The sequence below is a fragment of the Fusarium verticillioides genome, chromosome 1 (assembly GCF_000149555.1).
Source record: "Fusarium verticillioides 7600 chromosome 1, whole genome shotgun sequence".
In the NCBI taxonomy this organism is placed as follows: Eukaryota; Fungi; Ascomycota; class Sordariomycetes; order Hypocreales; family Nectriaceae; genus Fusarium; species Fusarium verticillioides.
Genome location: NC_031675.1, coordinates 4,321,486 through 4,342,073, shown reverse-complemented (window position 1 = coordinate 4,342,073; position 20,588 = coordinate 4,321,486). Strand labels below are relative to the sequence as shown.

General features: G+C 49.0%; 8 protein-coding genes across 8 annotated transcripts; 5 read left to right on the top strand and 3 right to left on the bottom strand.

Annotated features, from left to right (window-relative positions):
* Positions 1 to 99: 99 nt before the first annotated feature.
* Positions 100 to 4,066, bottom strand: FVEG_00645 (hypothetical protein). The gene is made up of 2 exons (XM_018887214.1): positions 2,436 to 4,066; positions 100 to 2,378 (listed from the first exon to the last, which is right to left on the bottom strand). Exon 2 carries the CDS (start codon positions 2,069 to 2,071, stop codon positions 512 to 514), a length of 1,560 nt encoding a protein of 519 aa, XP_018742941.1. The 5' UTR covers positions 2,072 to 2,378; positions 2,436 to 4,066; the 3' UTR covers positions 100 to 511.
* A 2,029-nt stretch (positions 4,067 to 6,095) lies between these two features.
* On the bottom strand, positions 6,096 to 8,994 carry FVEG_00646 (hypothetical protein; the record flags this gene model as incomplete). The annotated part of the gene is made up of 3 exons (XM_018887215.1): positions 8,359 to 8,994; positions 8,076 to 8,306; positions 6,096 to 8,026 (listed from the first exon to the last, which is right to left on the bottom strand). Exons 1-3 carry the CDS (start codon positions 8,792 to 8,794, stop codon positions 6,096 to 6,098), a joined length of 2,598 nt encoding a protein of 865 aa, XP_018742942.1. The 5' UTR covers positions 8,795 to 8,994.
* An 833-nt stretch (positions 8,995 to 9,827) lies between these two features.
* Positions 9,828 to 12,662, bottom strand: FVEG_00647 (hypothetical protein; the record flags this gene model as incomplete). Its single annotated transcript, XM_018887216.1, has 3 exons — positions 9,828 to 11,330; positions 11,541 to 12,380; positions 12,432 to 12,662. 3 exons carry the CDS (start codon positions 12,660 to 12,662, stop codon positions 9,828 to 9,830), a joined length of 2,574 nt encoding a protein of 857 aa, XP_018742943.1.
* Positions 12,663 to 12,930: 268 nt separating this feature from the next.
* FVEG_14708 (hypothetical protein) lies at positions 12,931 to 13,551 on the top strand (the record flags this gene model as incomplete). The annotated part of the gene is made up of 1 exon (XM_018903676.1): positions 12,931 to 13,551. One exon carries the CDS (start codon positions 12,931 to 12,933, stop codon positions 13,549 to 13,551), a length of 621 nt encoding a protein of 206 aa, XP_018742944.1.
* Positions 13,552 to 14,385: 834 nt separating this feature from the next.
* Positions 14,386 to 14,613, top strand: FVEG_14709 (hypothetical protein; the record flags this gene model as incomplete). Its single annotated transcript, XM_018903677.1, has 1 exon — positions 14,386 to 14,613. One exon carries the CDS (start codon positions 14,386 to 14,388, stop codon positions 14,611 to 14,613), a length of 228 nt encoding a protein of 75 aa, XP_018742945.1.
* A 1,365-nt stretch (positions 14,614 to 15,978) lies between these two features.
* Positions 15,979 to 16,372, top strand: FVEG_14710 (hypothetical protein; the record flags this gene model as incomplete). Its single annotated transcript, XM_018903678.1, has 2 exons — positions 15,979 to 16,017; positions 16,064 to 16,372. 2 exons carry the CDS (start codon positions 15,979 to 15,981, stop codon positions 16,370 to 16,372), a joined length of 348 nt encoding a protein of 115 aa, XP_018742946.1.
* Positions 16,373 to 16,575: 203 nt separating this feature from the next.
* Positions 16,576 to 17,248, top strand: FVEG_00649 (dynein light chain, cytoplasmic; the record flags this gene model as incomplete). The annotated part of the gene is made up of 7 exons (XM_018887217.1): positions 16,576 to 16,633; positions 16,687 to 16,709; positions 16,773 to 16,806; positions 16,868 to 16,902; positions 16,962 to 16,988; positions 17,040 to 17,109; positions 17,184 to 17,248. 7 exons carry the CDS (start codon positions 16,576 to 16,578, stop codon positions 17,246 to 17,248), a joined length of 312 nt encoding a protein of 103 aa, XP_018742947.1.
* A 2,274-nt stretch (positions 17,249 to 19,522) lies between these two features.
* On the top strand, positions 19,523 to 19,867 carry FVEG_14711 (hypothetical protein; the record flags this gene model as incomplete). The annotated part of the gene is made up of 1 exon (XM_018903679.1): positions 19,523 to 19,867. One exon carries the CDS (start codon positions 19,523 to 19,525, stop codon positions 19,865 to 19,867), a length of 345 nt encoding a protein of 114 aa, XP_018742948.1.
* Positions 19,868 to 20,588: the final 721 nt, after the last annotated feature.

Here is a 20,588-nt window from a genome sequence, read left to right as displayed (position 1 = left end):
CACACCGTGTCAGAGTGACTGCCGAGATGATCATATTACAGTCCACGCTAACACATTCATAACAACAGCAAACACGTTCCACTTCACTAGACACAGAAATCGATGCGAACTATTTTGGAATTTTTATCTTGAACTCTGCTTCCTTAGATTCCCACGTACCCATCGCCCACCGGCAAAGCACCCAACCAAAAGCAAAATCATAACGCTGCATTAAATCATTTGTACATGCCGAAAGAAACTGGCCTGCCTTCTCTCTCTCCTCTTTCTCCAACGCCCATAGACACTGGGGGGGAAAGGGGGGTGAGAGGCGCATAAAAATCAGATTGGTATCTATATATCCAACGCCGTGAAATGCGGCCGGCGCCCCATTTTGCTGTGTTGTAAACCCGGTACCTACATCTCCCGGAGATGAGGAACACGAAACCGTCTATATATACTTGAGAGACGAAGGAAGGATGGTCAACCTTGACAATATAGTAATATATGTCAAGAAGTGGGGCCGTTGAGCGACCTAAAAGTTACCAAACACCCAGTTTTGGCGGCGGCGGAGAAATGGTGTGGGAACGGGAGGACCATCGCTCTGTGTTTGAGAGGGAGCCCCACGGCTAGTGGAAGAAGTATCCTCGCGGAACTCGCCGCCGGGCATTGTATGTTGAGGAGCGTTGGCTTCTCCCGAGGAGGTTGGTGTATTGATGTGTGTCACAATGGTCTTGATGACTGTGGAGGGCTGAGGTTGTTGCTTCTGGTCACCACCAGTAGGCTGTTCCTTGGGCCGGGTGGTGTAGAGAGTCTCGTAAACAGTCGAGGCAGTTGGTGGTGTAGGCACAGCATCGGATGGATGAGAAGTTTTGCTTCGGGTGACAAAGGCTGTTGTTGTGATGGTCTTGGTGCTAAGTCCTGCCTCTGTAGGCTCAGGTTCGGGCGAAGCAAGAGACTCAGCGGGCATGGTAACATAGACAGTACTGATAATGGGAGAAGGCTTCACAGTCGCTGTGACGGTAACTGTAGCGACGCCGCCATCATTGCCAGCGCCTCCGTCAACGGGTGCAGTAGTGGTAGGCTTGGCAGCAGTTGATGAAGGAACAGTGTCATCGCCTTTGCTGCCATCAACGTCGACCTGAAAGTTGGACTTCATCTGATCCTTGATACCAGCAGAGTAAATGTTCTGATTTTCGACCCATTCAAGAGATTGCAGGTTCTTGGCAGCGAATGGTTCGGCGTCAGGTCCAGTAATCTTGATGTCGATAACACTCGAGTAACTCTCGTTGCGGGCGATGGCATCCATGGTGAAGCCATTGGGATCCTTGTCACCACGCATAAATGTACCAGCCCAAGGGAATTTGCCATTCTTGGTGGCCTCCATATCAATCTTGTCCTTGTTCAGGTCGGGCCAGTCCCAGTACCAGTAGATGGTGTAGATGTCACCAGTCTTGAGGTTGTCGGGTAGCTTGATGTCGGACTGGCAGGCCAGCTCCTTGGTGTGGAGAGCGCCTTGAGGAGCGAGTTCGCTAGAGCGCTCAGTGCTGAGTTCACCAGAGTTTGGCTGATAACATTGGCCATCGTCGTAGTTGCGCGTGGCGAGAAGCTTGCCGCGCTTGTCACCGCCTGTGCCTTGCTTGTTCCAGAGGAGATGGACGTCGAAGAGCTTCTCCTTTTCTTTGGGCTGGGTGGTGCCATAGAAATAGATAGTGCCGCGGTTCTTGGGTTTGTTGGGCTGGTTCTGAGGGAGGGTAGTGTGGCCATTCTCGAGATGCATAATAGCAATGTAATCGCCAGGGGCAGCCTCGAGCATGGGATATTGAGGCTTCTTCTCAAAAGAGAACTTGTTGAGAATTTCTTCGCCGGAGTAAGCGGACTGGCCTGACTGGGGGAGAATATTCTGGGGAATTGTGTCGGTGAATGGAGGATTTGTAGAATCGCGAGGCACATATCCACGAGGATATCCTACATTCCCAAACATTGTGCCATTTCGAGCGAGCTTGTAGGCATACTCAACCCAGGAGTGCGCCAGGGCCGGAGAAATGAGCGTTGTGCTCGCCAGAGCGAGACCAGAGGCCTGGAAGAATTTCATGCTGAATACTGATGTTTCGTAAGGTATTTAATGGTTTTTTGCGGTCGCAAAATGCGAGTTGGTCGTTTTTCTTTTTCTTGTGTTGAAATATAATTGCAATGATATTTCGAAAGGAAAGTTGGCCAAGAGTGAACTCCGGGGAGGAGAATGAATGCGTCGCGTTTTATGCACCAAGGAGCGGAAGAGAGGCAAAGCCCGTCACTATGGAAATTCGCAGAAGATGTTGTTATTGTTGATGAAAAGGGAACAATTGTTGTGTGCGAGCGAACAGTGAATAGGGCTTTGTGTGGTTGACAGCTGGCGAACACTGACAGAGTGTGAGTGACCTTGGTTAACAGGCAACGAGCGGTGACTGAACACTGACCAATAACGAACACTTCAAGCTATCAATGAAAGATTTCTGAGCCTCTACAATCAATGGTGAATGTGGTCTGTTTGACTTGAGTTGCAGTGTAAGGTGTGTTGTTGGAAGACTGAGCGAGCGCCGGCATAGGTAAAGTGTTGTGTCGTGGATTTGGTCAGTCCTGCTGAAACCTCAGGTGAAAGAGGGGGAACACAAGGAAAGAAACAAAAGTATTTGTTCAATGAAAAAGAGAAGAGGGAAGAAGAAGAGATAGAGGTGACAAAGGAAAAGAGAGAGAAAGGTTGTATACCGCCTGCTCTAGTTCAGCATCTTGGTGTTCGTGAATCACGAACAACAAAAACGGGTGATTCGTGTCAGTTGTGATCCGAGAGCGCAGGAGCTTAACGTCAGAGGCTCTTACAACCAAGAGATCGCGACAGCGAACGGATGGTATAACTTGGATCGGATGGGAGGACGAGTGGTAATGAAGAGATTGCACGAGATAGGGACAATCAAGAACACAAGCAAGCGGGGAGGTGTTTCGTAGAACTCAAATGAGGTAGACAGACGCAAATAAAGCACGGCAATCAAGCAGAGATGTCAAGCAGGCACCCGAAGGACGAAACACTTTGTTCTTTTAGTCTGTCTGGAGAGAAACATGAGATCTGGGATGGGGGGTGTGAGGCATTGTATATCCCCCTAGTGGCCCCAGGACCTATCGTTAGGCATCATATTACGGTCCAGGAAACTGGCCTCGTACAGATGGAGTTGAAACGCAGACGGGAAGAAGAGAGAGGTACAGGCATGCAAGGCACGATTATGGCAGGACAGGACGGGGGGGAGAAAGACGAGGCGCGGCTAAGAGAGAGCATGTCATTGTTGAGATGGCGCAGAGCTTGGCGTAGCATCAGCTAGTTCATCTCATCGTATCGCGCATATCTGATCGCGGCAGCTCATACTTGGGCATAATACAGCCACTATAGCGCGTTTAGACTAAGAAAGTGGGCATAGAAACAAGACCACCAAGATCATGTTCGTCGCAGCGTCGTCTGGGGAAGCGCTCAAGGGGGCACAGACTTTGTCCCAAGAACCACTCAACAAGACATGAGCTCTGTAGCCCAGTGCAAGGGTAGGGAGCCCAGGTTGAGAATAGATGTTTCCCACAAAAGAGAAACGTTTCGAAACTGGGATCTTGATAGCCGCCTGAACGGTCAAAGAGCTTCATGTCAATAGTTCAGGCAAGGCGTCTGGGTCGAGACTCACAGCCCAGCGCTGGTTGGCTATCCATAGAGACGGGACAGTTCAGTACGAGGCGAAAACAAGGATATAGCAGGTCTATGTAGAGTCTTCAAAATAATGCCTGTAGCAGACTAATCTGTTACCGGGATTATCAAGATAGAACAAGAGAGAGAGAGACAGAAAATAGTATGAAACGTCTGGATGCGAAGCGGATCGGTTGGATGTCGTTGGTCGGTTGGCGCCCACAAAACGCGAGCGTCTAAGGAAATTAACTGGCGACGGTTGCAAGCGCAGCTGTACCTTTTTTAGCGGTCAGGGGCCAATTGGCTGTGGCTTGTGCTCTAGAAATGATCGGTACAGGGATTTGCGACAGGGGCTGGTTCGCTGTAAATTTAGCAGAGAGTAGTCTATATGTACTTAGGTAGAAAAGGAAGAAAAAGTAAAGAACGAGTATCGTTGTCTCAGAGTTGCGTGGACTGACCAGTCGCCTGAGGCCTACCGCTGTGGCCAGTGCCGCTTCTTCGCTTAAGCTAGGTAAGTAGATACCTACCTTACCTAAGTAAGGTATTCGGTGGTGGTTTTGGAGCAAGGCTACCTAGGTACGGTGAGAGTGGCCTAACATCCATCACATCAGTTGAAGATCTACCTATTTTAGACGCCTTTGTTGGTCATGACTATCATCTCTCACATTTATCTATATGGACCGCGATATCCTCTTTTTTCCTTTCTTGCTTTTCTTCTTCTTTTACTTTCTCAATCTCTCTCATTTCTTTACTGAGAAGTCGTCGTCATCGTCCCACAAGGTCATCTCTACGGTCGCTCCATGTAAAATTATCGCTGCATTGACGACCTTGTTTGATCAAGCGCCCGACTAAACTCCACCAAAATAAGATGATGACGAGGTCAGCAAATACCTTGGTAATCGTGTTGAACCTTGACAAGGTCGCTCAGCTTGTGGCCGTCAATTTTTCTATCAGTTTTTCCCTTTATTTATGAGCTGTCTTCTCGTCTATTTCCTTCTTAATGACATGCGGTCCCTTGACTCATCTTCGCTGCTGAGCCCTCAAATGCAATGCAGTGACCCGTAGTACACAACCATACATACCAGCAAACATCAAAAGAATTCTATATTGCTCATTTCACTTGACTGGGGACTGCTTCAGTAACCGATAGTCTCCTCCTTCAATATATCTCAGCTGTCCAAGGCACATTCACTCCTTCAGTGCGTCCCTTCAATATCTAACCCTCAACTCCATTCAATATCAACACCAAATAACACATCGTCAACTCCTTCAAATAAGTATCGAATTCTTCTGCACTAACAATAACAAACCTCCTTCACTCCTCAGAAACTCCATCAATCTATTGTCTAAATATTCAATACCTCCGCACCCCTTCAAACTCACTCATCCCTCATCTACGCCCCTCCCTTGACATGGATATTCTCCTCACACGCCCTCTCTTGTTCATTTCAGTCTTTTGACGTCTTTTTGAGAGTGACAACTTACATCAAACGTCTGTTTATGAATTCTTAAGCATTAGAAAATCTATCATCTTCAGAGACTACATCATGATTACAGTGTCAAAACTCACAAATTCCACATTTGAACAACTCACATGCCTTTGAGTGTGGCTATTTCGTTCCACCTCCATTCTTCAATGGCTTCTCTCAATGTCTCACTTCCCCATCCTTTCCCACCCTCCATGTTACTCTCTCTTACGCCTTTCAGCTTCTCCAAGTTTAGCTTCCGCAATTATTGCTTTGTCGACGTAGATGGCGTGTCCCGACTATTTGGGTCCTTTTTTACTCCTTCAAATCACCTTAGCTGTAGTCCACCTGCGTAAAGGGAACGAAAAAAACCGTTGTTTCACACCCTCGGAAGCTTCATTCAATAACTCAATCTCGAGTGGATCGAGATGAAGAAACGCTAAATTCCATCTTCGCCATCTAAACCGTCCCTCAAGGCGCAGATCCTCTTAGTGCCTGCATGCGTTGTGAATGTCGTCACTGTCCCTTGCCTTAGTCTCTGTTGGTGATGGAGTGATCGACTAACGAACCTGTGACTCTAAACTCTCTTTTAACCTTTGATGAGCTGAAATCTGAGACGTGATGAGGAATTTCAATGAAACTGATAATCATTTCCATGCGTGGGCATTGAATAGCCACATCCATAAAGACGAAGCATCATAATGAGGGCGAAGGGTGACGACCTGGATGAACTAATTGATTTGATTCTGTGAACTCGCATGAACTACCAAACGATATGCTTGTCGTATCTATAACGAACTTGGTATTACTGAACTCTCATAACCCAACAACTCCGAAAGCCATCCTGAACGCCACCCAGATTTCCATACCGTACCAACCCAAACCCGTAACATTACATGACTATTGTGACATTAAACGCGTAAATGCATGATCCATCTCATCAGTGATCTCGTTCACCATCCTCCTGCTGCTGCCATTGTGACTGGCACATGGCTATCAATAGCATCTCCTCGTCTTCGCTTCATTGGCCTGGGGCTGCCATCACGATCAGCTCCAGCCATAGCCCACTGTGATTGTGTCCATAGAGCTGTCTGGTCACTACTGGCTTCGGGCTTGTGGTGCGAACCCCATTCTGATCCACCAGTGCTGGCAGACCATCCGTCCAACGCCGGCATGTCCCAGCCTTGAAGGCTATCTGGGTTATCGTAACCAAGTGAACTTGACAGATCCAATCCTGATGTGGTTGTTGGGCTCTGGAAGGGGTTCGCAGTGGAGATGACAGGTTTGAGATCTGCCAGTGTTGTTTGCGCATCGTAGTATCCCGCCGTCTGGCTGTGTCCGTGGCCGTGTCCGTGGCCGTGTCCGTGGCCGTGTCCAGCAACCGGATGGCTATCATTTGCTGTGCTGCATGTTGCGGGCATGAAACCAACGCCTGTGCTTGGAGGCAAACCATGGTCAAAGCTGGTCGGGTACGACGGTTGTAAACCTGCTGTTGGTGGAGGTGTAGCGAGACCTCCAGAAAAGGACTCGAACAGTGTAAGTCCACCATTGTTTGTCGCGGGAACAGTTGGTACCTGAGCCAGGCTAACGCTAGGATCCCATGCAGAGCTAAAGGTCTCATTCATCGCTGCTGTCATGTGCTGGTTGATTGAAGGTGTGGGCGACATGATGGCATCTCGTGACATGGAGGTAGAAGGATAAACGAGGGCCTTTTGTTGGTGGTAGCGGGACATGGGATCGTTAACTGTCAACCAGCGCCACGAAGTACCAGCCGGCTTGAATACCGGGTTGTACTTGTACCATTGGTTGGTTGTGTTGAATCGCCAAAAGACGATGCCCTGGCGAACCCACCGGTTTGAGTCGGGAGCACACGACCAAAGTTCTTGGTACATGGCAACCTTGCAGATGAGGTCGCTTCCAGTCAGGTCACGGCGAGCCCAAGAAGCGGCATCGCCGTCGTCCTCGGATCGCTTGCGCTTGCTGCCAGAGCGGTCGAGGTCGTGCTTCTTGCGGTCGTCTCCCTTGCTGCGCTTGTCCTTCTTGCGCTGGTGCTCAACATCGGGATACTGAACAGCCATGCTAAGAATGCTAGCCCACTCAACGGCGGGGAAGGGAACATGGATATCCTGACGAGGGCGCGAGTGACAGTCACAGTCAGCCTTGGAGTCGCTGCAGCCCCGGCGGTGAATGCCGGTCTCGTTAGTGTAAACACCCTGCTTCTTGTCATCACCGTGAAGCTCAGATGGGCGAGTGAGGCGTGTAACACACTTCCATCGGTGGTTCTGGAGGTTGGGGTTTGTGATGGCAACCTCGACAAAACCAGTGAGCTCAGAACCTGAAGGGAAACGAGCATGCTCATGCAACTCAAGAGTAGCGCACATCTCGAGAAGTAAGCACTCCTCATCTCGAGTTGGGAGATCTAGAGTCTCGTAGATCTCAGGAGCATCCTTCTGCCATCGGCGAGTTACCGTCTTGACACAGGCAGAAGTGGTTCTATCCAAAGAGCGGGTGTACTCATGAAGCAACACATCCTTTCCGAGTACACTGGGGCTGTCATCACAGTTGTTGTACTTGTTCAGGTGCGGGAAGGACTCAGTGTCCAGAGCGTTGTCCTGGGCGTCATACGCGATCTCATCCTTGAACTTGACCTCAGAAGAGGAGACATAAATCTCTGCTGTCTTGGGGCGGACTGAGATAAGAGACTGAAGAGCAAGAAGTTGCGAAAAGTACTCGTAGTTGGGCTTCACATCAGGCACTCGGCCTTCAGCGAGAGCAGTCAGGACAGGGTTAGATTTGAAGGATTCTTGCTCCTCCTCGTCATAGTAGTCCTCAGAGTTTGTGGAGCCAGGCTCCTTCTTCTCTTCAGCTGGGAAGAGGAAGTGGACTAGTGAAGTCAGTAAGATATTTATATGAGGCACACGGCAGTGACTTACAGCATCGCAAGTCCTCAAAGAACTTCTTGACCACTTGCATATGACTTGAGACCTGCTTACGTCCCATTTGCTCAATGCTGTCGTTGCTGTTGTCGATTCGGAAAATCTCTTTGCTGCCAAGGATAGCAACGCAGATTGTGAAGATGTACTCGCTGATGAGCATGTTTCGGCCATGGAGCTTGCCGCCCATAGAGAACTTGCGGCGGCCCATGTGAGGCATGAGAAGAACAGCTAAACCTCATTAGTATAGATCAAGTTAAGAGTAGTGCGAGGGTATTCTTACAGTCAACAAAAGCATCCTCAAGCTCTGGTCTTCTCCAGACACCACCCTTGTCCTTCTGGGTGTCTTTGTGTGCTTGTCGGTTGCGGTACTGGCGGAAGGCAGGCCAGAAGTATAGAGGGTTGACACCATTTCTGGGTCTTCTTTGATATCGGGGTTGATTTCTGGGTGTAGGTACCCGGTATAGGCACTCGAATGATTGTGAGGGGATCATGGGAGCTGGGAGGCTGACTGGTACCGAAGGCGAGATGCCTACTGTGTTGGGATAGCATGATACCATGCTGTTGAAGTTGTGTGACTGCGCATTGCCGGCCTGTTCACGTAGAGGTAGGCGGCTGTTGTTGTGATATGTTCGACGAGCATCTTGAAGGTAGTCTGGTGAAGGTGTATAGCGTTGTGAGGACAGTACAGGCCTCGGATGATAGAGTGATGAAGACATGGCAACAAGCAAGTGTTTGGCAAAGGAATGCCGACTGGAGAGTTCAATGAGATAGAAAGACTTGAACCAGCTGAAACGAAATGCCTTTGAGGACTCTACGAATGCAGACAATGAGTAGACAAGAGATGATGAGAATGTTGAGAGGAATTCAAGACGTGGAATGGTGGGATAGATGTATGCATCTGAAGAAAGGAGTGTTCAGGCACTGGAACGAAGAATCACCAGGAGAAATCTAATAAACATCTATAAATCCTAGACTGGGGAGTATATCAGTGATAGTCTGCGGACCAGGGCCGGAGCGCCCCTCTCAACTCAAACGATCAAGATCAAATCCATCATAAACTATCCTCTACTGTCCTAACCACCAAGGGCAATGGGGTCGTGATGGACGGGGATGGGGTGGGGGTAGGAATAGCTGGGAGTGGGAAGGGCGCCGCTACAGCTTCAAAGTTCAACTCCAACAACAGCGGGGAACAGACATGGCTTTGTCCGGAGGGATGTCTGCTGTCGATAGTCGTGGCGGCCAATTGTGAGTGCCTGCAGAAGCCACCAGCACATGGCAGCTTGGAGCATTGATCGAGGGCGTTAGCATGCAAGGGAGCATCAGGGCGGGTCCCGCGATATCTGTGTGCTAACCCAACCTGACCATCAACCAAGGGACTGTGGAGGGGGGCGTGTATCGAGGGATCTCAGAGACATCTTCAGAACGAACGGCGCAAGGTACAGAAGGTTTGGTATGTGTACAAGATTAGAATCAGACATTAAGAGGATCCGCAAGCTCCCCTGGCCCGTAAACTCAGGGCATCGAATTCTTCTGTCCAGATCGTAGCCACCCCGAATAAGCGTTGTGAGTAATGCATACTATCCGCTCTGCAGCGAACCAAACGACCCTTGCCAAGGGAGAACGGCGCAGAGCTCATGGAGAGCGAGATCAGCCGTGCAGGCACAGGAACAGGAACCCTCAGCCTTGTCGCAACTCTCTGTCTCTCCCGCGCAAAGGCAATAGTACATCTGTAGTTTACTGATCCATACTTCACATATCCATCTCATCAGTTTCATTGCCAATATTGACCCTACTCCTTCCCTTTCCAGTCAATTGCTGAAGGGCCACCTTGTTCACCTGTCCTCCAACCTTCTTCTGCATCTTTGCGATCTCCTCCTCAGCGTCGACTGCCTCTGCCTCCGCAAAGTCCAAGACAAGCTTGCGACCAAGCAAGTGGGTGTCCCTCAACGCATTTAGTGCGTTCTCGGCTTCGCGGGGAGTGACAAAGTCGGCAAAAGCAAAACCCCGAGGGGTATAATCAGCCTTCTTGGGTAGGCGCACCGATCTAAGCTGGCCATAGGTTCCAAATAGTGACCTAATGTCCTTCTTGGTCGCCTGGAAAGGCAAGTTCTTGATGATGATCTTGGTGCGCTGCCCTGCAGCTTTCTTAGCCTTGTCTTCCCGGCGTCTCTCCTCGGCTGCGTCATGGCCCTTGTGTGATGCCTTAACAGCCAGGGCATGATCGTCAAGTACATGACCATCCATGACTTTGAGTGCAGCCTGGGCTTGGCTCCTTGTACGGAACTCCACAAAACCGAATCCCATGCTAAGTGTCTGCCCTGGTTTCTTCGGGTCCATTTTAGTCTTAACTCTAGCAGATACGAATCCGTCGAGGGACTGAAAAGCTTCAGCAAGCCGAGATGTGGAAGTCGAAAAGTTTAAATTTCGCACAAAGAGAGAGGTGGTTTCCAAATCCTCCTCCGGCTTATCACCGCGTGACAGCAAGTCATCCACACTAAGATTTTGGACCGTCGGAGCTGGACGATCTTTTAGTGACACGGCTTGATCCAGTTGGTCGCCGCCTCTGAAGATGTCACTTGGCGCTTTTTCCAAAAAGAGCACACTATCTCCAATCCGGCGATATGCTAGCTTCCCAAAAGCGGATTTGGCGTAATTGGGCTGTGAGAACTGGACAATGGCGATTGTCCCGCTCGGGGGCATCAAAACTCTCAGCACGGGCCCAGACTCCTCGAAGAGCTTACGGAGCTCGTCGATCGTCGTCCCGTAGGGAAAGTTTTTTACCAAGATGGCCGTATCACCCCGCTTCTTTGATTTGAAAGCTTCGAGGTCCACTCCATTAGCGGTAAAATATGCTTTGGTCTCTTGAATGACGCTCGTCTCCGCGATGGCCTGTTTGATGGCAGCATCGGCTGAGGTAGGGTCAAGGAGTTCTGATTTTGAAACACCAAGACGGTCGGCGACCGACGCGTTGACGGCGTCCTGGCTCATATACAACGCATTCCAGTTAAACGTAGTAGCAGCTGCCTCTTGTTTCTTCCGAATCATGTTTTGTTTCTTGAGGGGGAGTTTGGAAATTGCGAACTCATCCAGACCCGTGTCTCTCTTTGCGCTCGCAGGAATGATGTGAAGAATACGCCCCTGAAACGTCGCCCCGTCCATGGCTTGGAATGCTTCAACAGCTCCCGACGGGTCAGTAAACAACACCAGGGCGAACCCCTTGCTGGTACCTGAATTGCTGACCGGTAGATGGACCTAGTATTTCAACAGCTATTAGTTGATATCCAGACTAGTAAATTCCTCAAGAAATGTAGTAAGATTGGCAACAATTCAGTCAATCGAAGCATCTACTAAAATATTCGCTCAAGTTCTCATCAAATACCGAAGTATAAGCTGTCCCTATCTGAGCTTCATCACGTCGCCTTTGTTTTGTAAATAAATAACAGGAAATCATCTGAAACATACCTCTTCAATGGTTCCGAACCGCTCAAATGCCTCCCGGAGATCCTCCTGGGTGGCGCTGTAGGGCAGGTTCCGGACAAAAAGTCTTGATGTTCGGCGGATCGCCTCCAGTGAGTCGTCTTTTGCCAGTTCACCCCCCGATGCCTCAATCGTGGTCTCATTCATCGCCACGTCAGCTGTAGCTGGCGGGTCAACAGAAGTGAGTTCCATAGCTTCGCCTCCCTCTGCATGATCGGTCTCAGTTGTTGATGGCCCTTGCGCAGGAGTTCGTTCCAAGTCATCGGGATCAATAAGGTCCAGCAGTCTGCTTGTTCGTGAGCGAAGCCAATCGTCATCTTCTGCGACTATTTCCTGCTGTTCCAGACCTGATTTCGCTGCTGCTTCTTGAGGCTCCACAGGTTCGTTGCCTGCAGGAGTTTCCGCCTGCACATCAGAGATCACCCTTACTTCTTTCAGCTGCGATGGCAAAGATTGAGAGACCGGCGGCTTTTCTGGTGCTTCGATTCTGCGCTGCTTCTCCCTTCGAGTCGGAATCTGCTCGTACTCATCATCGCTCTCCTCTTCAGGAACAGCAGTGGCAGCAACAGCAGCAACGCCGTCGCCGAGACCACCGCGGACACCATCATCGAGCGCGCCCTCTCTGCCTTCCTTCATTACGTGAAGGAACTCGCGTAGCTTCGGGTCCGCCGGCTGGGGCTCATCTCGCTTGCGCTTTCTCAAGCTCGAGTCTGACTCCTTTTCAGCGGGCTGCTCATTGCCCTTGATTGTTGTGGATGGTGTTGATGCAGCTTTGGAATGCCAGGCGCTCTGGCCTTTGCCTTTGGTGAGGGCGGGGTCTGAGATCTAGCATTCCATCAGTATGAGAAGTCAAGACATTTAGAGGAGTCAACTCACGGGTCGCGCAGTCTCTACGGCGATCTTGGACATGCGAATGTAAGACCTGTTGAAGTACTTGACTGCCTTTGAGGCATCTTCGGGTGTCTTGTAGCCCACATAGCCAATGCGTCGCTGGGGAATCAGCTTGACATCGGTAATCTCGCGGCCTTGGGCGGAGAAGTGCTTCCGAAAGTCAGCCTCCGAGATACTGGGTGGCAAACCCTTGATGAATATCCTCGATGAAGCCATTATGGTGCTGTTGTTTGTTGTTTGATATCTCCCGATCAATGGCGAATGACTTCACCGTGGGAATTGAACGCGTGAAGTCATTTTCAGAACTTGGGCTCTTTAAGAAGGGAGAGTGGAAAAAAAAAGTTTCTCTACCACATTCTTATTGTCCGAGGTTGGGACCCGATGTTGGTCCGTGCACCGGATTTTCTAACAGTCCAACCCCACCATCAGCTTCCAAGATGCTTCTATATTCAGTTTGATTTTCTACACCGCCCTGAGCTCAGTGATGGGAGAAATTCCAGTGAACAAGTCAAACGCCACTATAAACAGTATGACAGCACTGAAAACGGTCGAGGGTAGCTACTCGCTCACGAATCTAGGTGTCTCCTTTCACGAAAGATTCTGCTCAGCTGAGCATGCCGAGAGTTATCTGGCCAGCATTGTTCATGAAGCTATGAAATTCTGCCATCTCAGTGTTCACTTTACTGCCAATAAACATCAACTCAAAAGCGTATATCTGTCCACAGGAGCCTCATCACAGAAGAAACCACTTCGTATTCTCAGCTCCCGCGTCACGCCTTCAAGAATGTTGGTGTGGAGGGTATGGTTTTGCCTACAAGACTTATCTTCCACACAAGACCTGCATACTGAATGCCAAGGGGGCAATTCTGGAATCCAGTGGCTTTCTAGGCTCTTGCGATGCTTCTCTGATTTTCATGCTGCTGTATTTTTTCCGCCTTCCATTGCTAGTTATTGTGTTGTATGGTTCATGCCGAATGCAGTAGTCTGTGGACCAACAGGCCATCAAGACATCAGTACTACACAAAGCCCTCCTACAGCACTCATTCATGTCTATTGCTCCCTCGAATACATGTATATCATCACTCGGTGGATTACTGATTACTAGTAGCGGATCTAAGGACAGGTTCCTCATCTCCGACATGCAAGTCAGATGGCGGGGCGTTATACGTTTGTTAGACGCCGATCATGCGCACATCTCCTCGAAGACTACGAGACAATGAGAGCCTCAAAGTTCTCAATATCTGAGCTCGTTATTCTTTGACTTCGTTTTATCTTCTTCAGTCCCCATTTCATTCATGTTCAATAAGAGATTCTCCATGCCAGCCTCATCGTTTGCAGCCATGTATTAACTGATTGCAAGAAAATAGATCAACAAAACATCATCTTCTCCGCCTGGTTCCCTAGCAACTTGAAATTAACTTTCAAATCAAGAAGCGGTGAGTTGAAATCCAGAAATATTCTAAAGTTTATATGGCCCTACCACTCTGAATTTGGTTTTGCGACATTCCTAGCCTCCAACATTTCAGCTACCATTGCACAGTTTGGCAAAGATTAATTCTTCGAGAATCGTGAACTTGAGACGAATCCAAGAGTTTCGGCCTCGAGTAAATGGTAAGTGTTTAATGAGAAGTGCTTTTTATATTCTAGATCTGCCAGAGGGGTGCTGAGATGTGCATTCTTGAGATGCACACTCCACACCAGGAGCTCTGGAATGACTTGTGAGGGAATGCGGATGCAAGCCATATCCTCTGGAGAATTCTTGTCAAAGTTTATGGAGGGCCATCTGACTTTCAGCGTGCAGGAACACTCGGAATCCATAAGTATAAGAAGACCTCACTGCTCACTCATCCGTTTTTCCAGTAGTGCTGCTCAAGGAACACTCGAAATGTATGCCAGATGCATTTCCCAGTAACTTCAACCTCGTATATTGGAAGACGCAATGGTCCATTCTTTCAATGTACTCAATATGGACCCTATGGCTGGTCAATTGGTCTTCAACACGGCAATAATACTGCGGAATTACGATCTTGGAACTCATCGATATGTCACCGAGACCCGGATTTTTCACCAAAATAACTACATTATTCCCGAGAGACGTCAAAATTATTCGAGATACTGGACTGCGGTTTTGATCAGAAGAGCTTGGGAGTTAGTCGTGGTTTGGTGAACAGGTCGTCTTGAGTCATGATGCGACGCTTCGCCCATGACCCACGAGCAAGAGTTATCACACTATCCTCCGGATGCGGCAACTACTCGACTACAACAACAACAACAACCATTCTTCTTCCGGTTGAACTTTGAAGTTTATTCACGCTTTGGACCTCGTTTCTCTACCATGACTCCGGTGTCAATCCATCAGTAGAAAACTCTTCATCGCTTCTGCCACGGTCCCTGTCACATTTGGCGACCGAAAAATATCGCCAGTTCCAACAAGGTTCCACGGCACGAATTCCCCTCCGAAAGAACCTAACGTTGTACTATCACTGGAGACCATGGGGAGAAGAGGTAAGAACTGCAATCGGCGTACTGATAGTCCTTCAAGCCGAACTTCGTGGGCCATTTACTGTATGAGTTTCTGTATATGTATGACGCCACCAAAGTCTGTCACGGTCTTGGCATACTTTGATGCCTCTTTGGGCTGTGATCGAGAGATATGCGCAGGAGGCTACCTCGGACGTAGGACCTTTTGTCGTTAAGCGTTTCCACTACAGTGTGGACCTATGAACTTGTTGGAGCTTTCATGATAATCACGACGGTGCCGTGTTGACATATTGGTGGTTTTCCTTTGTGGTTCTAAACATGCGCCTCTATGTGCCTGGTGCCTGGCTGACATGTATATATTCTGTTCTGAGTGTACTGTAATGGTCTACAGTCAGGGCCAGGAACTCATCGCTCATACGGAGTACGCCCTGGCGAATTTACATCACAGGGGGTGAACTCAGGATGTCTATGGTACCTATCCATCAGTCGTGTCTCGTTTTCGTCACCTAACAATAACTACCATCTCGTATGTGTTCTTGGTCGATAAAATTGGAGCTGTGCTGTATCACTAGCAAAATAGCTCAGTCGATGTGACAAGAGCCGTGATTCGGCAGGCCAGAACTCTCTTTGAACTCCATACATGATCGAACACGGTAATACTCTGTGAAATGCACCCGCGCTCATGGTCTGACACACTGGGCGTCACAATTCACCAGCTATGGCGTGCAGAGCTGATGGAGTATATTGCTCACTAACTGATGTCAAGGTCCATGTGAGTAAGGACCCTTGTTGATCCGTAACCTTTTGCCTTCAAATGGCAGGGCCACGGCATCTCTAAGTTCTCATGTTTGCTGGTCAGAGTCCTTTGTATGTATTGATCTGTAAGTGCGAAGTTTGAGCTTCATCTCTGGAATTAGTAGTAGATCAAGCATATGCTACGCAGCGACCGGGTAAATCATGGATATTAACACTGAATATACATACAGAGCAACGATACTGAAAGTATTGGTTGTTCAACTCCATCATATTGGGAAGAATAGAACAACATCGCATGGAAAAAGTACAGGGTAGGCCATGTCGCCAACCTAAGGTAGATGGAGCATATCAAAGGGTTTGGTACGTACTAACACAGATAGCTAGGTACCGATGCGAGCCGCGCCGCCCCTGGCGTCGTCACAGCAAAAAGAAGTCAGTCCCATCCGTGCTTAGGTTGTTTCCAGGGCAGCTCCCACGAAACCGACGCTGATGCTGACGAGGCTACAGCTTGGCCAGCAACAACCCAATCACGAGCACCAACACACGACTTTGCACTTAATCCGCTCCACAGTCACCACAAGGCTTTAGCATTTGCGCGTCTCAGCAAGTCAACCAACGGCAAAACTCCAGACACATTCAATTGTAATACTAGTCGCTATTATTTTTACTTTATCAGCCGAAAACATTGACGCCTCGTACCCTCTATATATCCCGTATGTACTTCTTGGATCCTCTACGGCTAGCATCCCGTCCCGCGTCTTTCAAGAAAGGGGGCGCACACCAAGGCGTCATCCAGCGCCAGCCTCACGAGAACAACTCAGACTAACAAGACTTCGCAGATCGCCTTTGTTTCCTAAACCGAACACTGTCCTCAACCTAAACTTAACACAAGATGGCCGACGCTCACGTTCCCAAGGCAGAGTCTCCCGTCGCTCGGGAGAAGCTTGAGGGTAAGCAGCACCCCCTTTGGAGCTTGAGAAGCATCGTACTGATATAATGCTAGCTCAGATCAAGTCCGCCGACATGGTGAGATAACCCGACATACGTACCGATATTCCGGACGCGATCGCTGACGAGAGAGTGCCAAAGACGGAGGATATGCAACAGGAGTCTATCGAAGTTGGTATGGGAATCTATGACAGTTTTGCGCCGGCGGCAGGAAGATGAGACTGACGTGAACATAGCCCAGGAAGCCATGGCCAAGTTCACCATTGAGAAGGTTTCCTCCTCACCAAGTACTGCGTCCCTATAGGCACCCAAGCTGACACACTATGGCAGGACATCGCACAGCACATCAAGCGCACAGTTCGTACCCGCCAAGCCTGTCCCAATCGATCCCATACTTACGAAGTGTAGTTCGACGAGCGAAAGGGACCAACCTGGCACTGCATTGTTGGCCGAAATTTCGGTAGCTTCGTTACCCACGGTTCGTCAAACACAACACGCCGATCTCAGACTCCATAGCCCCGGGCACGGCTGGCTGGCTAACACGCTACGCAGAGACCAAGCACTTTATCTACTTTTACCTTGGCCACTGCGCAATTCTACTATTCAAAACGCAATAGGCATGGGAGAAATGGCTCACCGGTGGGGGCCTTTGGAAGAGCTTGCTGTAGCGAGAGGGATGGGTGTGGTTGGACAAGAAGGCAAAGACAAAAGTAAGAGGCAGCGAGGCAACACGATCGATGGCTGCTGACTGCTGTATCGTCCACCCTACCCTGCTGGATCTGCCTCTATGTACGAGACGGGCGGCCGTGGAGCTTGCGGCTGTACTAGGTTCATGATCAATAATGAGGGGCGCTCGCCCAGTTTTTCCAAATCTTTCCGTTCCTGGCCCAGCCTGATCCTGATGTTGTGAAGTTTGTTGCTGGGGTGGCTAATCAGCCATGACGGGCTGCCAGGGTGTGCCGGATGCAAGGCTGTTGGGTTTTAGCTTGGGATCGGAGGTTCTGACAGCCTGGTGTGTCTTGTTCCTCAGACATAACTGTCACTGCCAGGCATGTCGGTCATCGTTCGATTTCTTCAAGGCTGTCACTGATGATGCTGTTGTTGGAATAGGCTCGAGTCAGAGATGTCATTGACGATAGTAATCGCCGATCATGCACGATCCCCAACATCGCGAAAATCACGGCCATTCAAGGGTCTCGTCAATCGTCCGATCAACAGCCTCGACGATCCACCTCTAACCAGTTCACGTGGTCTCGAAGAGACTCTTACCTTACTGTAGATGGCAAGGCGCGGCCCCAGAGGGATTTACTTACCCGATTACCCACGGCGGGCAGTCTAAGCAGTGTAAGCGACGGCACACCCGTCAAAGGATGGCAGATGGGGGGGACCTTTGGGATCGGGACAAAGTCAAATGCCTCGTCCGTCTTTACCGAGTCGGTCCTGAAGTTCCGCTAGCTATCACAACTCACATCAACTCTTTAAGTGACTGAAACTAGAGACACTTTCAGAACGGAGGCGGGGCTCCATATAATAGACGCCTTCTCGTTGGCGTTGGCGTTGGCGTGGGGGTGGGCGTCTGTCAAGACGACGGATGAGGAGGGTACGCTTACAATTACAGTTACAGGTACAGGAACAGAACAGGAACAGGACGAGTTGATTCCGTCTTTGGGGGTTCAAAAGAGAGGCTTTGTGGAGTTGAGGCTAACATGACGGGTAAGGAGTTGATGTGTCATAACCTGATGTGGCCATTCTTTGTCCGTGAGAACGCCATTGAGTAAATGGAACATCTTGGCTCTCATGATGAAAAGTGAAGTATCAGAAACTCTAATAGTAGGGGTACATTATGATGTTATCACAGTCTAAGTGTAAGTGCAAGATCATCAGGCACTATAGCAATGACCTCAGACATGGAGAAGTTGAGTAGTTGGCTAATTGGCTTACAAGACTGGAATTGATCAACGTCTCTTTGACAGATAAAAAATTTACTCGAGATAGACTCTTGAGGCATGGGGAGGCTTTTTCATTGGAATACAATGGTCCGGGCCGCTGCCGTTAAAATCATCCAATAGCACAGACCCTCAGCCGAAGAGAAGAAAAATACTCTGATCAACACCATCAAGTCAAAGAATGGCCAAGCCAAAGCCTAAAGTGACCGAGAACACTACGACCCACTCACTCACACTTGTTCACCCGCTGAACAGGGTTGGGTGGTACCCCTCTGTGAAGATCCTGGTCGAGAAGGGTCCATATGGAAAATCTCAATGTTGAGAAAGAACAAGCAATTGAGAGACCATTGATAGTGTATAGTTAGTTGACTTTGGTCTAGTGTCTTCTAGGTACCTAGTGAAGAAAAGACTGGAGAGAGACTTGAGCTCTGGTTATGATGGAAATTCAATGATGATAGCGCCCCGGCAGAGCTGGACCGCTGTACGTGCGGTTGAACCGGAAGATGCAACACATACAGTGCTGCACCACATGTGCATCGCATGAGGATGCATCAGGATCAAGAGGTGCAGATGGACGGTCCAACCAGGCCCGATTAGACCGAATAAGCCGAGCATATGCCGCTCGGTTGAGATATCTGATGTCGCACACACTGTGGTACCTAAAGGAGTAGATGAATGTTGATGATGGCCATTGTTGGTCATCGATGACACGACATGAGTTCTTATGGAGAATTGATGGCCAACAAGGTGCATGATTCTGCTGATTTGGTATTGGTATGATCTGACGAACATCAAAGTGCCATGATAGGCACTAAGATTGTGTTGTTGTGTCTCCCGAAGCGATCTACCCTAGAGTGAACCTGAGGGCTCAGTCGAGCAACATCTTGCTTCACTATTGCTCAACTTCGATATTGCTGTGATTGGGATATATATCTAGATATCTCCATGGATAACTCGATCTCTGACAGTAGTCTTTTTATTATGCAGTTTCATGACAAAACTGTTGTCTCAAATTCACTCAGACCTTCAAGCGTCGTGGTTGCGAGCATATACTGGCCAACAACCATGCTCCTGTTTCGTCTCAAGGTAACCAAATTACTATTAGTTGCTAACAAGGCCTCCATTATGAAGCTAGTAACTTATCTTATTAGCCTTAAGGTTGGAAACTTGGTATTTACGTTTGTCAGAAGAGGCTCCCAGGCACTGAAGGCAAAGCGGCTCCAGCTCACTCATCCGAAACGTCAGAAACTCATGACCTATGCGATAAAAGGTATTGCTCCTGACAAATAGTAATCACCGTTATTTTCAAGCACAGTAAAGCTGTAAATCACAAACATATTTTGCAGATTCGGGGTCCCGAGCGAGGGTTACGCATGGCGAATATTGAAACCATCAGAAAGGCACTTCGGGTATTCTTGCAGGTTCAGATACCGCCGACTTGGCTAGAAGCCGATTGAAACGACAATCCAGTATCTGTTGACTTGCTGATACAAACTATGGTCCTACGTCGGTAGACTGATGTCGCAGTTACATTGGCGAGGACTAGGGAGTTGGATCAACACATGGTATAACCTTTCAGTCTTCGCTCCTCAGGACCTCAGCGGCCATTTGTGTATCAGAAAGATTAGCTGTTGGAGGATAAACAGAAGAAAAAGTGTAGTTGAATTGATAGTCAGTTATTTCCTAGGAAGTATGTTGAGGGCGCTGAGCTGCCGCCCTTGCAATAGCCGATATATTCAGCGCCTCCCGTTATATTGAACAATACAAGCGGGTACAGGCATCCAATCTCGCAGCGCTCAATAATGCGTTTCAATGTCTCTGTGCCCTGAACAAGGACTAAATCAATGAACCAAGTTGATCCGAATAGCCCTAGAGACTCAATTCTATACTTGGACACGGTCAATAATACTGTATGCGACAAAAGGGTCATGATGAGGCAAATAAGCGCCCATGTTTGCCCAGTAAACTACATCAGCAAAAGCCATACGAGGTGACAGCAAAGGAGCCCGCG